Source organism: Populus alba, chromosome 1, assembly GCF_005239225.2.
Source record: "Populus alba chromosome 1, ASM523922v2, whole genome shotgun sequence".
NCBI lineage: Eukaryota > Viridiplantae > Streptophyta > Magnoliopsida > Malpighiales > Salicaceae > Populus > Populus alba.
Window position 1 is genome coordinate 6,882,047 of NC_133284.1, and position 17,826 is coordinate 6,899,872.

The window sequence follows — 17,826 nt, forward strand, 5'->3', positions numbered from 1 at the left end:
ATCTGGACGTGCATGAGAGAAAAAGAAAGAAGAAAGAAAAGAAAAGGAGTGTAAAGTTTTTGCTGTGTTTTTTCCTTTCCTGTTTATGTTCTTCTACAGAAAATTGCAGGCCTGTTTTCCCTTTAAGAGATTGTATAATGGTGTTGTTTTGACCACACACAAGCTAGTAACCTAGCCAATAATATTATTATTGTTGTTGTCGTAGTTTTCCACCATAGCTAACACACTATGAGTCCATGAATAAATTTCTCTCCTTTAGCTAACGTGGACTGTTATAGTCATAATACTATTCAAAAGACAGCACATTGAAGAGGAAGAAGAGGAAGAAGAAGAAGCCTTTTGTATATTAAACAACAACAGCCTACTGAGACTGTTAAATTTTACTACTCAAAAGCATTTACAGCGTAAATTTGAAAAAGAGATACAGTATCGATCAGATATTACTTGTGACTACAAAGATTAGATGGTTATATTGATCCAACGAGGTGAAAGAAGCAAAGTAAAAAGATTTGCCTTTTTCCAAAGTCAGCATCAACTGCGTTAAGTTATATGAAAAAGACGGTCCTCTAGAGCAAGAACTCGTTCACCAGTTCACTATGAATCCAGGTATGCTCTCACGACATCCAATATTGGAGCTCGACAAATTGGACATTTTCCACTGCCCTGCCGCAGCCCATGGGCGCATTCGAGACACGTGCACATATGCCCACATCTGGAACATATCAGCATCATGATACTGAAGAGAGTAGCAATGAAGGTTCAAAATGACAAAGGGTTTCACAAGCAAGTACCTATACAGAAAAGAGTCGACCTGCTTTCCATAGCAGATACAGCAGCTACGTTTGTTTGGTCTCCTATCAGGCGAATTCTCTCCATTCCCTTGAACTGTATCAATAATTTCAGACTTGAATTGTTTAACTGATCAATCTTAAACAGCATAGTAATAAAGGAATGTATTGAAATACGCAGAAAAGATTAAGGATGACACTTCTTCTTTCACAACCACCTCCATATGTTACAGAAGATTAAGGTTTACTGTTGAATACACTACCTAGTAATACCCTCTTGCATGACCAGTGACCAGAAAAAAAAGAAGCAAATATTTGTAGTAAATGTAAAGCAATTCCCCATTTAAAAATTATATATGATACAATATTAGGTTGATTAAATTATTTTAAATGGTTTGGAGGAAAGAAAATTAGTTTTCTCAGCTCACCTGGATATACTTCCCGCGCCTTCAAGGAGTTCTGCAAATTCATTTGCATTTCCATGCAGCTCTGAATTGATTTTCGGAGTTCTGACATTTCACGCTGAAGTTGCTCCATATGGCCTTTTAAATCGTACACGAATTCCATTTCCTGATCGTTTAGAGTGTTATTTCTTTCCTCGTTAAGTTATTTAAGAACCTGCGAAGAAGGTAACTTCAAACTGTATAGTGAAAAAACTCACAAGTGATGAATGACTTTTAGAGGAAGAGTAACGCCTCTCTTGACTGGAAGCTTGAGGTGGAAGAGGTAGGTGCAAAGGTGTAGTTTGAGCCTGTTCACAAACATCGGCAACTTCATTATCATCACTGTAATTCCATGACCTAAACGGATACGGAGAATGCTGAGATGGTGAGGATTGATCAAAATAGTCAGTGGCTTCCATGTATTGATGGCTAGATGGGCTTCCTTCTTCTGATATGAATTCTTCTTCTACTGTCTCTTCTACTTCACTTCTTCCATCCAGTTCTTGTTCTTGTTCATGCTCTTGTTCTTCTTCTTGACTGCCTGCTGGGTGTAAGTGCCTTTGGAAGTAAGACAACATCAGCTGTCCCATTCTCTCCTGACTATCCTCTTCTAGTTCTTCATCTTCTTGACTGGCTTGTCTTTGTGCATGAGACATCATCAATTGGTCTATTCTGTCTCGTAAGTCACTAGCAAGAAAATTTGAGACTGTTCCTCTGCAGTTGTAACGTGAAGCATCAGATTTATGTATGCACCATGTAGATCAGTCTATTTCTTATTTTATGGAAACTTATGTTAGTGATTTTTTATTGGAAAATGAAATAAGGAAATCAAGGAAGACTATCTTACCTTTCAAGGAGTTGCCTTATCTCATCATTGTCTGAGTTAGAACCAAGCTTCTCTTCATACCGTGCTTTTCTTTGATCTTCCCAGTAACTTCGAGGGCGAGCAATATCACTAAACCAATCGTAATTGATTTGTTCAAAATACTCCTCCCCCTCCTCTCCTATCTCATTCTCATCCCAGTCATTCAAGGGTGGTGTTGTTTCAGAAGTTTCTGGTGGATCAAAAATTTGAACCAGCCGGCTTGTTCCTTGCCATGTGATACCCGGAACTGCACAAGTTTCTTCAAGAACTTTTTCGTTGACTTCACATGTGGCTGATGCTGAATTCTCAACTTGGGATTCACTCTCCTGCTCATCACTAGTAGAAGTTTCTTGCTGACAACTATCTGAAGTCAACTCATTGTGTACGGAAGCATACCTCTGCACAATGCTATTGACCATCTCTGTAGTGCTTCTTGGAGTAGTAGAGCCACTCAGAGTTGTGGCTTGCTCCACTCCTGCACTAAATCTCTCCCTATATTGAATTCGGATTCCAGGTTAGATAAGGTCTGATAAAAAGAAAGATAAGTAGGAAATATTACATATATTAGTGGCCAAAAGAAGCTGAAAGTTGCCAAATGTTTCAGCATCAATTCTCTCAGCACATTTGAGTAGAGTTTCTGTGGAAGCAACAATTGGATATAGCCTAGAAACATATCCAGATGGATCCTATTCATACAAAATGATTGTTTTCTATAAATTCTCAAGCTATGTCCTAAATTTGGATTTCATTAGTCAATAATTCCCAACAAATGCATCCAAATCACACTCTTCGTGATGCGTACTAAAAAATTCACTTGCTGCTGCCATTCTACTTTTACCAATTTGACAGCGCTATTGCTGATTATTATGAATTGCAAACTTGAACTTTGTTGTATGATGTAAATGACAGATATCATCAACTTGTTCAGTAAATTTAGAACAATGTCTTTGAGTTGACCAATTCACAAAAGAGCATGTGAAATGACACCAAGGAAATAATTTACTAGGTGGTAGACATAAAATTATCATAGAAACAATCTAATTCCAGCAATATGAACATTAGCATTCACTTTGAAAACATAATATTTGCACATAGGTGTTGCCAGGCAGTAAAAATTAGTTTTAAGATGCTATGGATCGATAATTTTGCATTAAAACTGGATGGAATTCACAATTTTACAGATGGTTTTCATCTGGGTGAGTTGACTGCCTATGAAAGTATTAGAGGAAATCTCTCTTCAGTTACACAATCAGCAGAGTTTTCTACAGAAAGCCTAGATATGAATATTGTGATACCTGAGATGCATGATGGTAGACCCTTGTTGTGAACGGTCACCATTGCACGATGTTGTTGATTGAGGCGATCGCGGTCGCTGTTGATCTTCAAACGCCATACTACGATGCAGGAATCTCAGACGAAGCAAGGACTATAGAAGCATTAAAGCACACAAATAACTACATGTTTTCAAATAACAAGAGCTAAAAAGAAAAGATTAATCAATTGCGTTGCAAAATTACGTTAACTTCTGGTATTGAAATCAAGAAATGAATGAAGAACTTGGCTTCACCTGTATACGGCCACGTTGAGAAAATTTTGAAACAGCTTGGCGTTCTCCTAACCAGCCAAGCTCTCTATGTCTTTCTTGCTCCATTTGCAGAAGTAAATCATTAAAGGCTTGTCGTCCTCTTATCTTTGGTGGATTTACAACCTGTGGCAAGACTTTCTGCTCTGTCCGATCAGAACCTGAAGAATTCCTACGCTCTCCGGATAGGCAATCACCAGCACCGTTCAAGTTCTGATCGTGATCATTTCCATCAGATGTTAGTCTCCTAATGATGTCAACAATCTTAACTTTATCGGGCTCTCCTGCATCTGTATCCCTGAAATGTATGGATGAAGGTGCACTCGTTACCGTGCCACAATCCACAAAAGTGTCCTCTTTTGTACTAGAGTCGGCTATATCAGATTGTCTTGATCTCTCTTCAGCTCTGGATGATGCATTTTCAATATGGCTAGATGCAGGACTTGTCCTGCTATTGTTCTCTTTTGTAGTAGAGTGGGCTATATCAGATTGTCTTATTCTCTCTTCAGCGCTGAACAGAGCAGTTTCAGTCTGGCTAGATGCAGAGCTTGTCCTGCTATTGTTCAGGCTACGGGACCTATTAAGGCACGCATCCGATCGATGTAGCCTCGCCTCCCATATCTGAACGAGAGAAGAGGCCCCGCGATTAGAACTTTCAGAGTCTTGAGAGTTCTGTTGCGTCGGAGATGATTTCTTCAAAGATGTAATCAATAACCCTGCCTCCTCACTCTGCCTCTCAATTGTTGACACCATTTGTCGAGCCTGCATAGCGGCCCATTGGTCAAGAATTCTCGCTTGGTTGCTTCTCCTAGTCGAAGAATCATTTACATTCTTGGCAATGCTATCTTGGTTACCGGGTAAGCGCCGTAAGTCTTGATGATGATCATCAATACTGGTATTAATATGATTTCTTGGATTGTCATTAGAGGCACGATCAGAAGAAACAGAGATGCAAGTATGGAGATTTTCTCTAACCAATCCTTGAAGATTCTTTTGAAAAGCAGCAGCCCTGGCATTGCTCTCTCTATTACATCCTTCATGGCGATTGTGATCTCTTAGAACACAAACAAACGGTGAAGACGAAGCAATCTCAATCTGGGAAGAAGCCATAAGTCTAATAATGGGACATCACGACGTAGAATAGAGTGAATGCAACAATTTTGTGCAAGCCATAAACGAGATAAAACCCGTTTTTCCTGAAAAAAAAGAGAGGATGTATGGGGAGGAAGGGTTGTTAACAAAACCAAACCCAGAAAATCTAAGCGGTAATTCTGGACCACAAAGAAACGTATGAATCTTGTTTTCAGGATGCTAAACTACCCGCCACCAGCAATACAAGTCATGCATTGGCTTTTATTTCCTAATTTTAGGATTCTATTGTAGAAAACTGCTGTATTGCCTTAAAAATGAATGGCCTGGCGTTGACAGGACTAAAATATCAGAAAGCAAGAGAAAGACTGGGATAGGATTAGGTGATATTGAAGGAAACAAATTCTGAGGAAACTTCACACGTAAAATAAAAACAAGAACTCGTGTTTTTGGTCTGGTGAAAGAAAGCCGTCGTGTTTCGTAGGGTCCGTAAATCCCAAGTTAAGGAAGAAATCAAAAAATCATTGTCATCAGAGAGCAGCTCTTTTCTGTACATACCATATGTGTAAACACCTCTAATCTTTTGACTCGACTGGTTTAAATATGCTATTTACTTTATTAGCTTGCCATGTTTTTTACGCTAAGCTTGATTTTGGGGCATCGTTCCACATTCTTATTGTTAGAGATTGGCGACTCACATGCCTATATTGGTTATATGGAAAACTTGATGAAATTGCAAGGACAGTATCCTCTCCAGAAAAAAAAAAGAACAAAACTTACAAGAACCGGTGATTAATGACCTTGGAGTGCAGGGAAAAGCTAAATGAAAATAACAGTCTCCTTGGGCAAGGACGAGGAAGATGAAAGTTCTTTGATTATGGATTTTCAGATTTTAACACTCAGGACAGCTACATGATTAATTTTCAATACCGGAAAGAAACTTGACCATCAAAATAGATCTCTTTAGTGTTAAAGAGATAAAAATGTAATCTGCCAATATAAGATAAAAACGACATTAACTGTAACATTTTGTTTTGAGAGGGAAACTTTGTGTAACTTATTATTTAAGGCAGTAACAATTTTAGAAAATTAAATATTGTCCATGTAAATGTAATTTTATTTTTTCTATTTGATGAGATAGTTTCTCTATTTTTATTTTTCTATTTAATACTAATAGGGTTTTTTAGTTTTTTTTTTCTATATAAAAGATTGTAGTAATATTTTGGTAAGTGAGACTAAGATGAATAAAAATCAAGTGTTTTTATTATCTCTACATAGTTGGTGTTCTTGATTTTTTAGGGTTGTAACTTGTAATAAACCTAGCAATTTTTTGCTCCTAATTGTATTAGTAGGTATAAGAATCCAATAATTTCTAGTTGGTTTTTTTGTGTGATGTTGAATCACCATGGTTTAAGTTTGTAGAGGACATCTTTATGGTGAAGGGTAATTTTCAACTAAAAAGGTTTTACTCGAAGAATATTATGTTGGAAGTTTTCATGGTGGATAATTGTTTTTTCACTGAGGAGATTTTGCTAGAAGAATGCTATGTTGAACTTTTCATGGACAATTTAAACATGAGAATAAGTTTTTTTCCGCCCAGTAAAACTAATGCAAGACTAATTTAAGAATATTAAATATTGGCTTTATAATTTTGTTTTATTTATTTACTTTATGAATTTCTATATTAACTCTGAAATTGTTTCTTAGGATTTTTTTTCACTTTAAGGATTAAGATTTAGATATAAGACTAGTATAAATAGGGCTATTTGACTTGTATTTTCAACAAACATGAATGAATAAAATTAAATATTTTGGTGTTTTTTTTATAGTTATGAGTTTGCTAGATCTTAACAAGTCAACCCATATTAACTCAGTTTATTTTTTGTGTTATTTTTTTTAATTAAAATTTTTACAAATCTCATCGTTAAATGATTGGTTTGACAGGATCAATTAAAAACTGAGTTTCATAATTTATTTTAATTTGCTATTTATGATGTTATCTTATTCTTATTACTAGAGTCACAAATTTAACAAGTTAATTAATCCAGGATAAATAAGATCATTTTTTAATTTTGTTTCAATAAGGTTATCCTAATCTCATGACCCGAGTTATATGTTTGACAAATTGACTTGAGTTGGTTTTTATATATTTTTTAATTGATTTTTTTTTTAGTCTTATCCTTTAATATTGGACTGATTAAGAATTGAACTTCACAATTTGTTTTAATTTTTTTTATAGGATTATCTCGGTCTTATGACTCGATTGTGAGTTTGACAGATTAAATCGGGTTGCTTTTATAGGTTATTTTTTAATTGATTTTTTTTTTCAATTTCATCCTTCAATATTGGATTAATTAAAAATTATATTTTATAATTTATTTTTTATGAGATTATCATAGTCTCATAACTCGGGTCATAAATTTAAAATGTTATCATGGGTTAATTTAAGTCAATTCAATATGTTGTTATCTTAATTTTAAAAAGAAATGTCATCTTAATTTTTTTTTGAATCAAACTATGTTTTTTACTGGTCTTTTAGGTTTCTTTTGAATTTGCAAAATCAATCGGTATGCATCGAATCAACTCTCATGCTATTAAAAAACATTTTCCACTAAAAAATATTAATAATATCTAAATAACTTTTTATGTTAAAAAAATTTAACCCGATCTCCAGTATAGCAGGGGTAAATAATATATTCATCAATTATATCAAGTGATGTTATTTAGCCCTAGGTTCTAAAAAGGACAATTACGTAGGTGTTCATGGTAACTTAACTTGGTCATTGCTTAAGGATCAAGAGTTCCACAAACTAAGGTCGATTTTTTTTAGCTTATTTCAGTCGAATGCAACTTGTAAATTGCATATAACCCGTTATTTTACTAGTATATGAACAAGAGGGTATTACTCTCATTCATTTTTCTATTTATTTTAGGAGTATTCCCATGGATCCTAAAATAACGAGAGAGAAAATTAAAAGAATCTTAATTTATAGCAAATGGTTGAGCCCAAAAATGATAACCCCCCCCCTAAATAGCCTAAATTTACTCATTTTCTTTTCCTATATGTCCTGCAAAAAGAGTTTCGAGTAAAAAAAAATAAAAATGAATGTAAGTTGTGAATAATGTGTAGCTGATAATGAAAGTACGGATCTACTCTCCATGTTCTTGTTCTAGGGTGTGAATAAATTGCAATCTCTTACATGCACCGCGACAGTTGAGGCTCCAAGGGGATTAGGTGAGTCTAAAAAAACTAATGATGCCTCGAAACAAAAATTTCAAATTATTGATAATTTTGAAGATTAATTGAATTGATAAGTGAGTTTAACTCTCATATGTTTTACTTATTATTTAGATTCCAGATGAGTTAAAAAAAAAAAAAAAAAAACTCATACATATGTAGGATTCTTGATAACTTAGATTTGTCTGTTTCATGTAAAATATTTTACAAATAAAAAATATTTTACGGATAAAAAATATTTTACAAGTAAATTATTTTAAAAATTTTAAAAAAATATTTTTACTTAAAATATTTTACATGTAAATATTTTTTAATAATAGTGGTGGTATAATGGTAATAATAGAGGAGATGATTGTAATGGTGATGAGATAATGATAATAATAAAGGAGGTGGTCATTATAAGAGTGAGCAGGAGGTGGCAGCGGCGAGAAGATGGTGGTAATGAAAAAGATAGTGGTTGTGAAGTGGTGATGAAGGTGAAGAAATTGATGACATAATAATTACAGTGAAAAAGATAATGATGAGGTAGTGAAAAAGAAGGTGACTATGAGATGGTGATGGAGAAAACTATACTTGAAATAGGTAGATGATATTGTAAGTAAATTAATATTTATAAAATATTTTATGAAATTTTATGAGATGAAAACATTTTTTTAAAGAAATAAACATAGAAAACAAAAGAAATCTACCAGTAACAAATGTAATTAGACCCAACTGAAAATGTACATATGTTTTTGTACTGACAAATGGGTTAGGTGATATCGAATTAATTGTTGGTGTATATACAATATAAAGGCTCCGGCTTAAAATAATGGGCTTTACGAAGAAAATATCCAGTGACAAAGCCCTTAGTAAACCCATAGCCCACCTCCCCTTAAGGAAAAAAAAAAAAAACAAAAAAAAAAAACTCAACGTGGCAAGATCGAACTGATTTGGATGAGAGTCACAAGGAAACACAAAGACAGAAGCAGAAAATCCTCAAAATAATAAAGTGGAAGTGAAGTGGAGCGAAGAAGGTTGAAGGAAGGGGATTTGTTTGAAAAATCTACCAAAAAAAGATGGTATTCAGTGCAACAGTGGTAGGAGCACTGTTGGGGCTGGGCACCCAGATGTACTCCAATGCTCTCCGCAAACTTCCTTACATGCGCCGTAATTATTTTCTACAAACAAATCACTTATCTTTTATCATTGATTTCCGTTTTAATCTTAAAAAAAAATTGATTTTGATGATGATGGTCTTGTTTTTTTGTGTGTGTTTAAAGATCCGTGGGAACATGTGGTGGGCATGGGATTAGGAGTTGTTTTTGTGAATCAATTGGTCAAATGGGATGCTCAGCTTGAACAAGACCTTGACAAGATGCTTCAGAAAGCTAAGGAAGCCAATGAGCGCCGTTACTTTGGTACTCTCTCTTTCTCTTTCCTCGATCGTATCTACCAGTTTCAGCAATTTTTCTTTTCTGGGTTTGCGTTGTTTTTCCTATTCTTATGTCATTTTGATTGGGCCTTCAGTTTTCATCCTCTCAAGCTTGGGTTTTTCTAATGTACTTGATAATTGGGGGTTCAATTTTATTAAAAAAAAAAATTATATTGTGAGGGCAGTGGAATTGTTCAAATTAGGGCAAAACCTGTTAATTAGCATTTGTGTTGGGGGTTTTCTAATCAGTGTAATAGTAAAGATCATGAATATTGTTTTTCTGTGTGTGGATGAGGGAGATGAAGAAAAATTATTTCTAAAGTGGATTTTTAGGGAAAGAAGAAAAAAATGGGAAGGCAGTTTTTGGAAATAGGGGATTGTGGAAGACTTATAAAATGAGAAAAGGAAGAAAATGGAGGTTGTTGCTACAACCTAAGCTTGCACGAGTCTAAGTTTTTGTACTTGAAACATGCAAACATGATGGAGCTGGCAACATCCATAGTAAGTCATTTAGAGAAATGTCTTGGAAGATGATGCTCCCCACAGGAATTTAAATTCCTGTCCTTAAACCCCCCCCCCCAGCAGGCACATTATGAGTGATTGTTTAGCTGAGCTTGCTTTAAGTTTCGTTGTGGTGAACTAATCCATGATTACTAGCCCTGGCATTTCTTTGACCTAGTTTCTACCTAGAAGAATTGAGCTATGAATGTAATACATTGTTGTGATCATCTCTGAGGCACTGACAACTTAATACATGACCATATCATATGGATATCGCTGTCAATTTCATTTTGCAAGCACTCCTATGTTAGATTATAGGAGGAATGTGTTCTCTAAAGCATGGAAAAGTTACAAATTTAGCATTGAAAACTTGTAGCAGTGGCTTTGGATTTGTGTTAATCTAGAGTTTTGTAACAGGTTTTGCTTACATCCAGTATAGGTGTATGCTGACCTATTCATAGATAGTGTAACCAGCATGATTATATTGAGATGTGTCAGCACTGATACCCTAAGTCCAAGCCAGTTCAGATCTCAGTTAATAGAAAATGAGCACATAATTCTGTAAGACTTAATCTCCAACATTTTGATCATCTTCAATGGTGGATTTCTTTGAAGTCCAAATTTGAAGCCAACTTCAGTTTCTGGTAGTGGATTTTATGTTGATAACTTTTGTGGATTTGGGAGGAGGAAAAAGTGTAAGACTTTGTGATTTTATACCATCATGCAGTCGTATAATGTACATGGCTAGAATTGTTCAGAACCATTGCACTTTAAGACAATTGTTGTGGGATAGGATAGTGTCCTCTCTTCTTTTTTGTGTCATGCTTTGGGTGTTTTTAGGGCAGTTTCCTCTTGACTGATTTTCAGCGGGATTGAGCTGCCATGCTTTTTTCCCCCTCTCTCTATCATGTTTTGGAGGATAACTTCATTCTCCAACATGCTTTGTGATTCTTTTTAGCCGGTTAATATATTTTTTCTTTATCTAAAAGTATTAGTACCTAGGGGTATTCAGAATCCACTCATTTCATGTCCAAAATCTATTTATAGTTCTGATGGTAATATTTGATTATGATAATTATGCAATTTAATGGATCAAATTTTAATTTTATATGATCTGATTTGATTAATATCAGAATCTGCTTATTAGCAGGACATCAGGTGGAAATAATCTTGTGGGTTTAGTGTAATAGTAGAAAAATTCTTTGGCTTAGAGTTTAAGACCCTATGACGGGCATTGGTTTTGGCATCTCATGGCATGTTTATCTGTGAAAGATGAGGTTTGGATGAGGACCCTAGCTAGGGTGATGTATTTTTTTTGTGGTTGAAGTTAATGGAGAGCTCCCTGGACTGTCACCACTTTCATGCAAGATTCCTATAGTAGACCACACTGTTTCCAATATCTGCTATTTTTTCCAGTTTAGGAAGATTTTTCATTTGCATCTGTGTTTTTGTTTTAATGTATAATTCTCTTCACTGATTTAAGTTTCATTTCCTTTGCAGATCAAGATGATGATTAGCGCATCTGGATTGATGTCCTTTGGCAGAGACAGCCCGTTTCTTTTGTTGCTGTGCTAGAAATCTTGTCAGATGTTTTTCTTGCTGTTGCTACAAATGAGATTTAGGATGCTTTCATAATGTGGACAGCATGGAGTTGGATCTCCAATAATACGTTGAAGCAATCTAGTGATTTTCTCCACTGGAATACAGTTTTTATTATGATTTTGCAATGCTTGTCGTGAATTTTGGGTCCTTCATACTTGCCGCTTGATCAAAAGTGTGGAACAGATCACTCTTGAAATAAGTTAAATCTTGGATTTGCCTTAGATTATTCCTTGTTTAACTGTTGCTACGTTTTAATTTTAACTTTGCTTCAGTCAACATGGGTGCTACACCACACTACCAATGTGCTATAATCATAACAACTTCTACCGTGCTTTTGGGAAAAGAGTGCATAGGAGGTTGCAAGAGTGAAAATAGCATCAACAAATGAAGAATGATACCTTCTGAAGACTGACCAAGTTAGCACAAGATCTACAAAACAAGAATGATGCTTAATTTGATATTTGGCTTCGTTTAAGAAATGTAGATGTCATCAGTTATGCTATATTCATCTTGTCAAAATCCACCATTCTATTCTTGTACAAATGTAGTAATTGAACACATGCATGTCGGGAGGAGGGCCTCTCTTGTGGGGTGGTTTTTGTGCACTGCAGTGCTATTTCAAGCATTTGATACGCTGCAGATTCTTCGTAAGGCGCAAGTGGTTTCAACGCAGGATCGATCAACTCACGAGCACTTTCACCTTGCTTTTCCGTATGTCTTTCTACCCATCTCACCATGTCCATATCGACACCAAAGGTTGCATCAGTTGGCGTTTTTCCACTAACGAGTTCCATGAGCACAATACCCATGCTATAAACATCACTCTTCTCTGTTGCCTTGAACGAGTATGCATGCTCTGAAAATGCATAAAATTAGTTATGATATGGAGTAAAAGATGAACTAAAAGTAGCATAATTCAATGCAGAAAGTGCTATAATACCTGGAGCAATATAACCGTAAGAGCCCGCAAACCATGAATGCGACTCTGTATTGGAGTCATGATTCTCCTCTAGTGCCTTTGCCAGTCCAAAATCCCCTAAATGCGCCTCCATATTGGAATCAAGCAATACATTGCTAGATTTGATATCTCTATGCATGATCTTAGGTACACAATCATGGTGAAGGTACTCCACTCCCTGGGCTAATCCCACGCCAATCTTTAATCTCGCCTCCCAGTCCAGGCTTTGCCTCTCCTTGCTGTTCACTGGTTGTTGATGCAGCCAATCCCACAAACTCCCATTCTCCATGTATTCATAAATCAAAAGATTACAACCCGCCCCTTTGTTGCTACAATACCCTATCAGCTTCACTAGATGCCTGTGCCTAATCCTTCCAAGAGTCTTTACTTCTCTTGCGAAGCTTTTATTAAGTAGAAACTCATCTTTCCACAAAATCTTCTTCACCGCTACAGTTTCTCCACTTTGAAATTCAGCTCTGTATATTGTTCCAGATCCACCTGAGCCAATGATGAACTCATCACTAAGATTGTTTGTCGCTTCCATAATGTCATCCCATCTGTAGTCTCTCTTGGCAGTACCCTTCAGAAAGGGTGTTTTGCGCTGAGCTTTGGAAGAACTGGAAGAGTAAATGCAGTTCCCTTCACTCACCCTTTTGAGGAATTCTCGCCTGCGTTTGAAGAAGAGTGCAAGTCCAAGTGCGAGCAGAGCAATGGCAGCTAAGGAAGTAATTGTTGAGATTACCACCACTGACGACTCACTTAGGCCTGACTGCTGATCACCTATAGAGCAGCGATTAAGAGGGCTTCCACAGAGCTGCAGGTTTCCTTCAAATGCTTCAGGTGGCCAGTGTGAGAATTGCTTGTCCAGTTTGCCTTGGAGATTATTGAACGAGAGATTAAGCTTGCCAAGACTGCTCAAGCTACCAACTTCAGGAGGGACAGCTCCAACTAGCCAATTGTGAGACAGGTCAAGAGCTTCAAGTTTGGACAATTTACCAATAGAAGGTGGGATTTGACCACTGAGATTGTTGTAGCTGAGGTCTAAAATGCTTTGGAGATTCTGGAGTTGCCCTAGTTCAGAAGGTATTTCACCACTGAAACTGTTATTCGAGAGCCGAAGCTCATACAGATTGCTCAGCTTACCCAGGGCCAGAGGGATTGATCCTGATAATTGGTTTTGATTGAGATTGAGTACATTTAGAGATTCTAGATTACCAACCTCCACAGGAAGAGTTCCATTCAGCAAGTTAGCATCAAGGGAAAGCACCAACAATTTAGAACAATTGAATAGCTCTCGAGGAAGAGACCCTGTAAATTGATTGGAGAAGAGCTTAAGCTCCCCTAACTCTGGCAAATTTCCAAGCCATGATGGAACAGAGCCATAAAGAAGGTTGTTGTTGAGATCAATGTGTGCCAATTTCTTGCACAACATAAGCTGTGCTGGTATTTGTCCTGTGAGCAAATTCCCTGACAGGTCTAGCAACGACAACTCTCGGATTTGACCGAGTGTCCATGGGATTTTGCCAGTAAACCGGTTGTTCCCTAATCTAAGCCTTTCAAGAGAAGGTGAATTTCCCAACGGGGCAGGAATTTCATTCCCAAATGCATTGCTTGTGACATCAAAAGAAAGAAAAGAACTCGAGCCACATAATGCAGCGATGCTACCATTGAATCTGTTTTTAGACAGATTGATTCTGGTCAGATTTCGTAAATTGGTAAGCGAATCGGGAAGATTACCTTCAAGGGAATTGTTGTAAAGCATGAGCTGCTCAAGAGCATGAAGAAATCCAAAAGTAACTGGAATGCCACCAGATAAGCCATTATCTGCCAAGTCTAGAATAGTTAGCTGTTGACAGTTACCCAAAGTGGCGGGAATATGACCGAAAAGCTCATTTTGTCTCAAATGAAGCAGATTCAGTCCCTTCAGCCTCCCAATAGTAACAGGAATCTCTCCACTGAAATGATTTCCATAGAAATCAATCATTTGCAAGTTTGAACAATTGCCGATCTCCATAGGAATCTCCCCAGATAACAGATTGTCGTATAGATACAAGACTTCAAGATTTCCAAGCATTCCAATCTCCTTAGGCAGATTGCCTTGCAAATTGTTGTGATACAATGCAAGCTCCTTCAGATTGCTTAAGTTTGCTATCAAAGGGGATATTGAACCCACCAAGCTGTTGTTGTGGAGATAGAGATGAGTCAACTGAACGGACTCATAAATTTCATTAGGAATGGATCCATTAAGGCTGTTGTTGGACAAGTCAAGCTGCATCAGAGATGGACATAACCTTAATTCTTTCGGAATGGGGCCAGAAAGTTGAATCTCTGACAGAATCAAGCTCACCAAATTGGTATTGTTTGAACATAGGCTTCTTGGTATCACACCGGAAAGATTGTTATTTGATAAAACCAAGAAAACAAGCTGAGCCATGCTGCCCAACTCCTCTGGAACGCCTCCAGTGAGCATGTTCATTGATAAATCAAGATTTTGAAGACTACCCATTTTTGCTAGGGACTTTGGGATTGAACCTCTAAGCTGGTTTCCCATGAAATTCAGGTAGACGAGCTGACTCATTTCCCCGAGTTGAGTCGGAATTTCTCCAGAGAGAGTATTGTTTGCCAGGTTTAGTATTTGGAGATTTTGAAGACGACCCAATTCTCCAGGGATTGATCCATTTAGATTGTTGAGAGCTACAGTGAAGACAGTGAGGCTTGAACAATTCCCTAGCTCGGCTGGAATCGGTCCTTCAAGTTGGTTCTGCTGTAAAATCAAGTTCTGGACTTGGCTTAGTTGTCCGAGTTGGGGAGGTATTGGGCCAGTGAGATTGCATGAGGCCAAGCCAAGAGTAACTAAGTTGACAAGATTACCGAAAGAGGCAGGAACAGGTCCACTGAGTCCATTATCACCGATCCTCATTACTAAGAGACTCGTGATCGAACCGAGTTGAATTGGAATGGGGCCAGTGAGTTGATTAGAGAACAAAAGCAGAGTTTCCAATGAAGAAAGATTTGAGAGAGTAGTTGGAATGGGACCCGTGAGGCTGTTAGAAGAAAGATCAAGGTGGAGCAGGAACTGTAAACTACCGAGTGAGGGTGATATTGAGCCGGAAAGTGATGAGTCAGATAAGTTTAGACTCACAACTTGCACTGAGCCATCAACCGAGTTCAAGCCACAGGTAACTCCCGTCCATGTGCATGAATTTGGGTTGCTTTCATTCCAGTCATGCAAAACTTTTTCTGGGTCTCCCTCGAATGATTTCTTCACCTCCAAAAGAACAGAGAGGTCTTGGTTTTGGCACAAAACAAAGCCAAAGGAAAAGCACACTAAAATGACAACAAAAAGAAACAAAACTTGTTTTGGCACACCCATTTTCTATTTCTAATCACTAGAAAAACATTTAAGAAAAGCTTTTAGAGAGAGACTGAAAATGGCAATATAACATATATTATCATGTTTGGTTCATCTTATGCAAGAGTGAGTGGTTTTGGTCATGTAGGCATTAAAGACAAGATCAATAAGCCTGTGTAACTGTGTCGGTGTTGGTTTTGTTGTTGGTGGATGTTCTTGGGGCAAGGGAGGACGCGTGGTTTGGGAAAAGAAGGCACATACAGCGGCAGCCATGCAAGGGAGCTATATGCATGGGTTTTGAATTTCAAAGCAGATAGGTAATGTATATATTGATTGCTGAGGCTGCGTTGGAAAAGTTGGCAAGCTGCAGTGTCTTTAAAAGAGGCCTTGAAATGGTTGACAAGAAGAGATAAGAAACCGTGACGAATGAGAGGGCAGTATTTTGTCAGTCAAGTGCAACAAACGCCATAAATGACGATCTTCAAGCTGCTACAACTGAAACTGAGCTGTTGATTACAGTGTGTTGTAGGCAAGTGTTAAATGAAAACCGAAATTAAGAAGAGGGCCGCAGCTGGGGCCTGGAAGAGAGATAAGGGTAATGTATATATCAATTGTTAGGTTGGCTGCAGGTTTTGGTTGAATAAGAAAAGATATGGGATTCCATGGAGGTAGATACAGTGGTTACATGACCGACAAGGGGATGAGCATATTCATGCGTTTGCTAGTTTTCTTGTCACAGTGTGTTTGCTCTGAATTACTTTAAACCCTACTAAGAAAGTGAGCTGTTGAATTACTACAAATTATATTTCCTTTTGTTTAGTTTTGGCACTATCTATTTGTACTTTGAAGCTTTACAAAGTCAACGGATCCCCTCCATGAACGTAAGCAACAAATTATACCATAGTAGCTTAATTAGTACTACATGTTTGATATTTTGGTTCCAATATATGTATGTAAAAGGAAACATATGCACTTAAGGATCTAGCTCATGAGTGGTCAACTGTAAGACTTTCTTTACAACTGTCTCGAGTTCGATCCTCTCTGTGCACCAGCCTGCCACTCTCTAAACACATATTTTTATTAATGTATATGATTTTTACTATATTTTATTATATATAAGTATTAATTTTTTAATTCACAGTTATACTCTTTATTTGCTATAAAAAAATATACTAAAACAACACCTATACATTAATTTATTTACATTGAAAAAAATAATTATTCGACTTGTAGCTAAACAAGTTAAATAGACGCGTTAACATTTTTTTTCCATTTATTAGTATAAATTATTTTTAATTTATTTAATTAAATGTATGCATGTACATTTTGATTTATAATTCAGGTTTTTATTATAAAATCACATTTGAAAATTTTATTTATTTATTTTTAAAAAAAATATTATTTGACCTCCGATAAAGCTTGTACAATAACTAGCATTAAAGCTCGTATAATAACTAGTATTACCTAATCTGAAAAGCATATAATTAATGCCATTACTCCTTTTATTATTAATAACACTTGTTATTATTGGGTTGAGCACCAAATCCTAGTGTCCTTTTGTGGCCTTTAATCTTGGATAGGCTGCATGAAACCCTGTTGCCTCCTCCAAAATGCCCTACTTAATTAATTGCTTCCCCGCCCGAATTATATATATATATATATATATATATATATATATATATATATATATATATATATATATTAAATCCCAAGTTCACAATCGGGGGATTATGAAATTCTGGAAAAAAGAAGAGGAAATCCCAGCACATCTGTTGCCTTGATGCAAGTATCTAGCTATGCCTGTTATTAATATTTTCACCATTGTTGAAAGGCGAGTTTCTATGATTAATCCCCGAGTATGAGTTAATTACCTGTGAAATTCAACATAGCCCCAATTATTGCTTCGCCAAGGTATGATCTATATTAAACATATTTAGCTTCGTAAACGTTCCCCTCCGCTGACAGAGGCTCCATCCTATCAGTGATGTGCTCCT

General features: G+C 36.6%; 3 protein-coding genes across 3 annotated transcripts; 1 reads left to right on the forward strand and 2 right to left on the reverse strand.

Annotated features, from left to right (window-relative positions):
* Window positions 1–357: 357 nt before the first annotated feature.
* LOC118042399 (uncharacterized) lies at window positions 358–5,015 on the reverse strand. Its single transcript, XM_035050049.2, has 7 exons — window positions 3,664–5,015; window positions 3,392–3,522; window positions 2,079–2,588; window positions 1,450–1,945; window positions 1,217–1,358; window positions 792–885; window positions 358–712 (listed from the first exon to the last, which is right to left on the reverse strand). The coding sequence occupies exons 1-7, from the start codon at window positions 4,786–4,788 to the stop codon at window positions 595–597; spliced, it is 2,616 nt and encodes an 871-aa protein (XP_034905940.1). The 5' UTR covers window positions 4,789–5,015; the 3' UTR covers window positions 358–594.
* A 3,917-nt stretch (window positions 5,016–8,932) lies between these two features.
* LOC118042412 (uncharacterized) lies at window positions 8,933–11,743 on the forward strand. The gene is made up of 3 exons (XM_035050073.2): window positions 8,933–9,154; window positions 9,268–9,405; window positions 11,421–11,743. Exons 1-3 carry the CDS (start codon window positions 9,064–9,066, stop codon window positions 11,435–11,437), a joined length of 246 nt encoding a protein of 81 aa, XP_034905964.1. The 5' UTR covers window positions 8,933–9,063; the 3' UTR covers window positions 11,438–11,743.
* Window positions 11,744–11,906: 163 nt separating this feature from the next.
* On the reverse strand, window positions 11,907–16,525 carry LOC118042407 (uncharacterized). Its single transcript, XM_035050062.2, has 2 exons — window positions 12,463–16,525; window positions 11,907–12,378 (listed from the first exon to the last, which is right to left on the reverse strand). Exons 1-2 carry the CDS (start codon window positions 15,851–15,853, stop codon window positions 12,017–12,019), a joined length of 3,753 nt encoding a protein of 1,250 aa, XP_034905953.1. The 5' UTR covers window positions 15,854–16,525; the 3' UTR covers window positions 11,907–12,016.
* Window positions 16,526–17,826: the final 1,301 nt, after the last annotated feature.

Bases quoted from the DNA above. Each gene is read 5' to 3' on its own strand.
- LOC118042412 (XM_035050073.2), top strand. From the start codon at position 9,064: ATGGTATTCAGTGCAACAGTGGTAGGAGCACTGTTGGGGCTGGGCACC. The intron at 9,155-9,267 runs GTAATTATTTTC...GTGTGTTTAAAG, and splicing joins CAAACTTCCTTACATGCGCC to ATCCGTGGGAACATGTGGTG.
- LOC118042407 (XM_035050062.2), bottom strand. From the start codon at position 15,853: ATGGGTGTGCCAAAACAAGTTTTGTTTCTTTTTGTTGTCATTTTAGTG. The intron at 12,379-12,462 runs GTATTATAGCAC...ATGCATTTTCAG, and splicing joins TTACGGTTATATTGCTCCAG to AGCATGCATACTCGTTCAAG.
- LOC118042399 (XM_035050049.2), bottom strand. From the start codon at position 4,788: ATGGCTTCTTCCCAGATTGAGATTGCTTCGTCTTCACCGTTTGTTTGT. The intron at 2,589-3,391 runs GTATCACAATAT...AATTCAATATAG, and splicing joins TCTACCATCATGCATCTCAG to GGAGAGATTTAGTGCAGGAG. The intron at 1,359-1,449 runs GTGAGTTTTTTC...CTAAACGATCAG, and splicing joins CTAAAAGTCATTCATCACTT to GAAATGGAATTCGTGTACGA.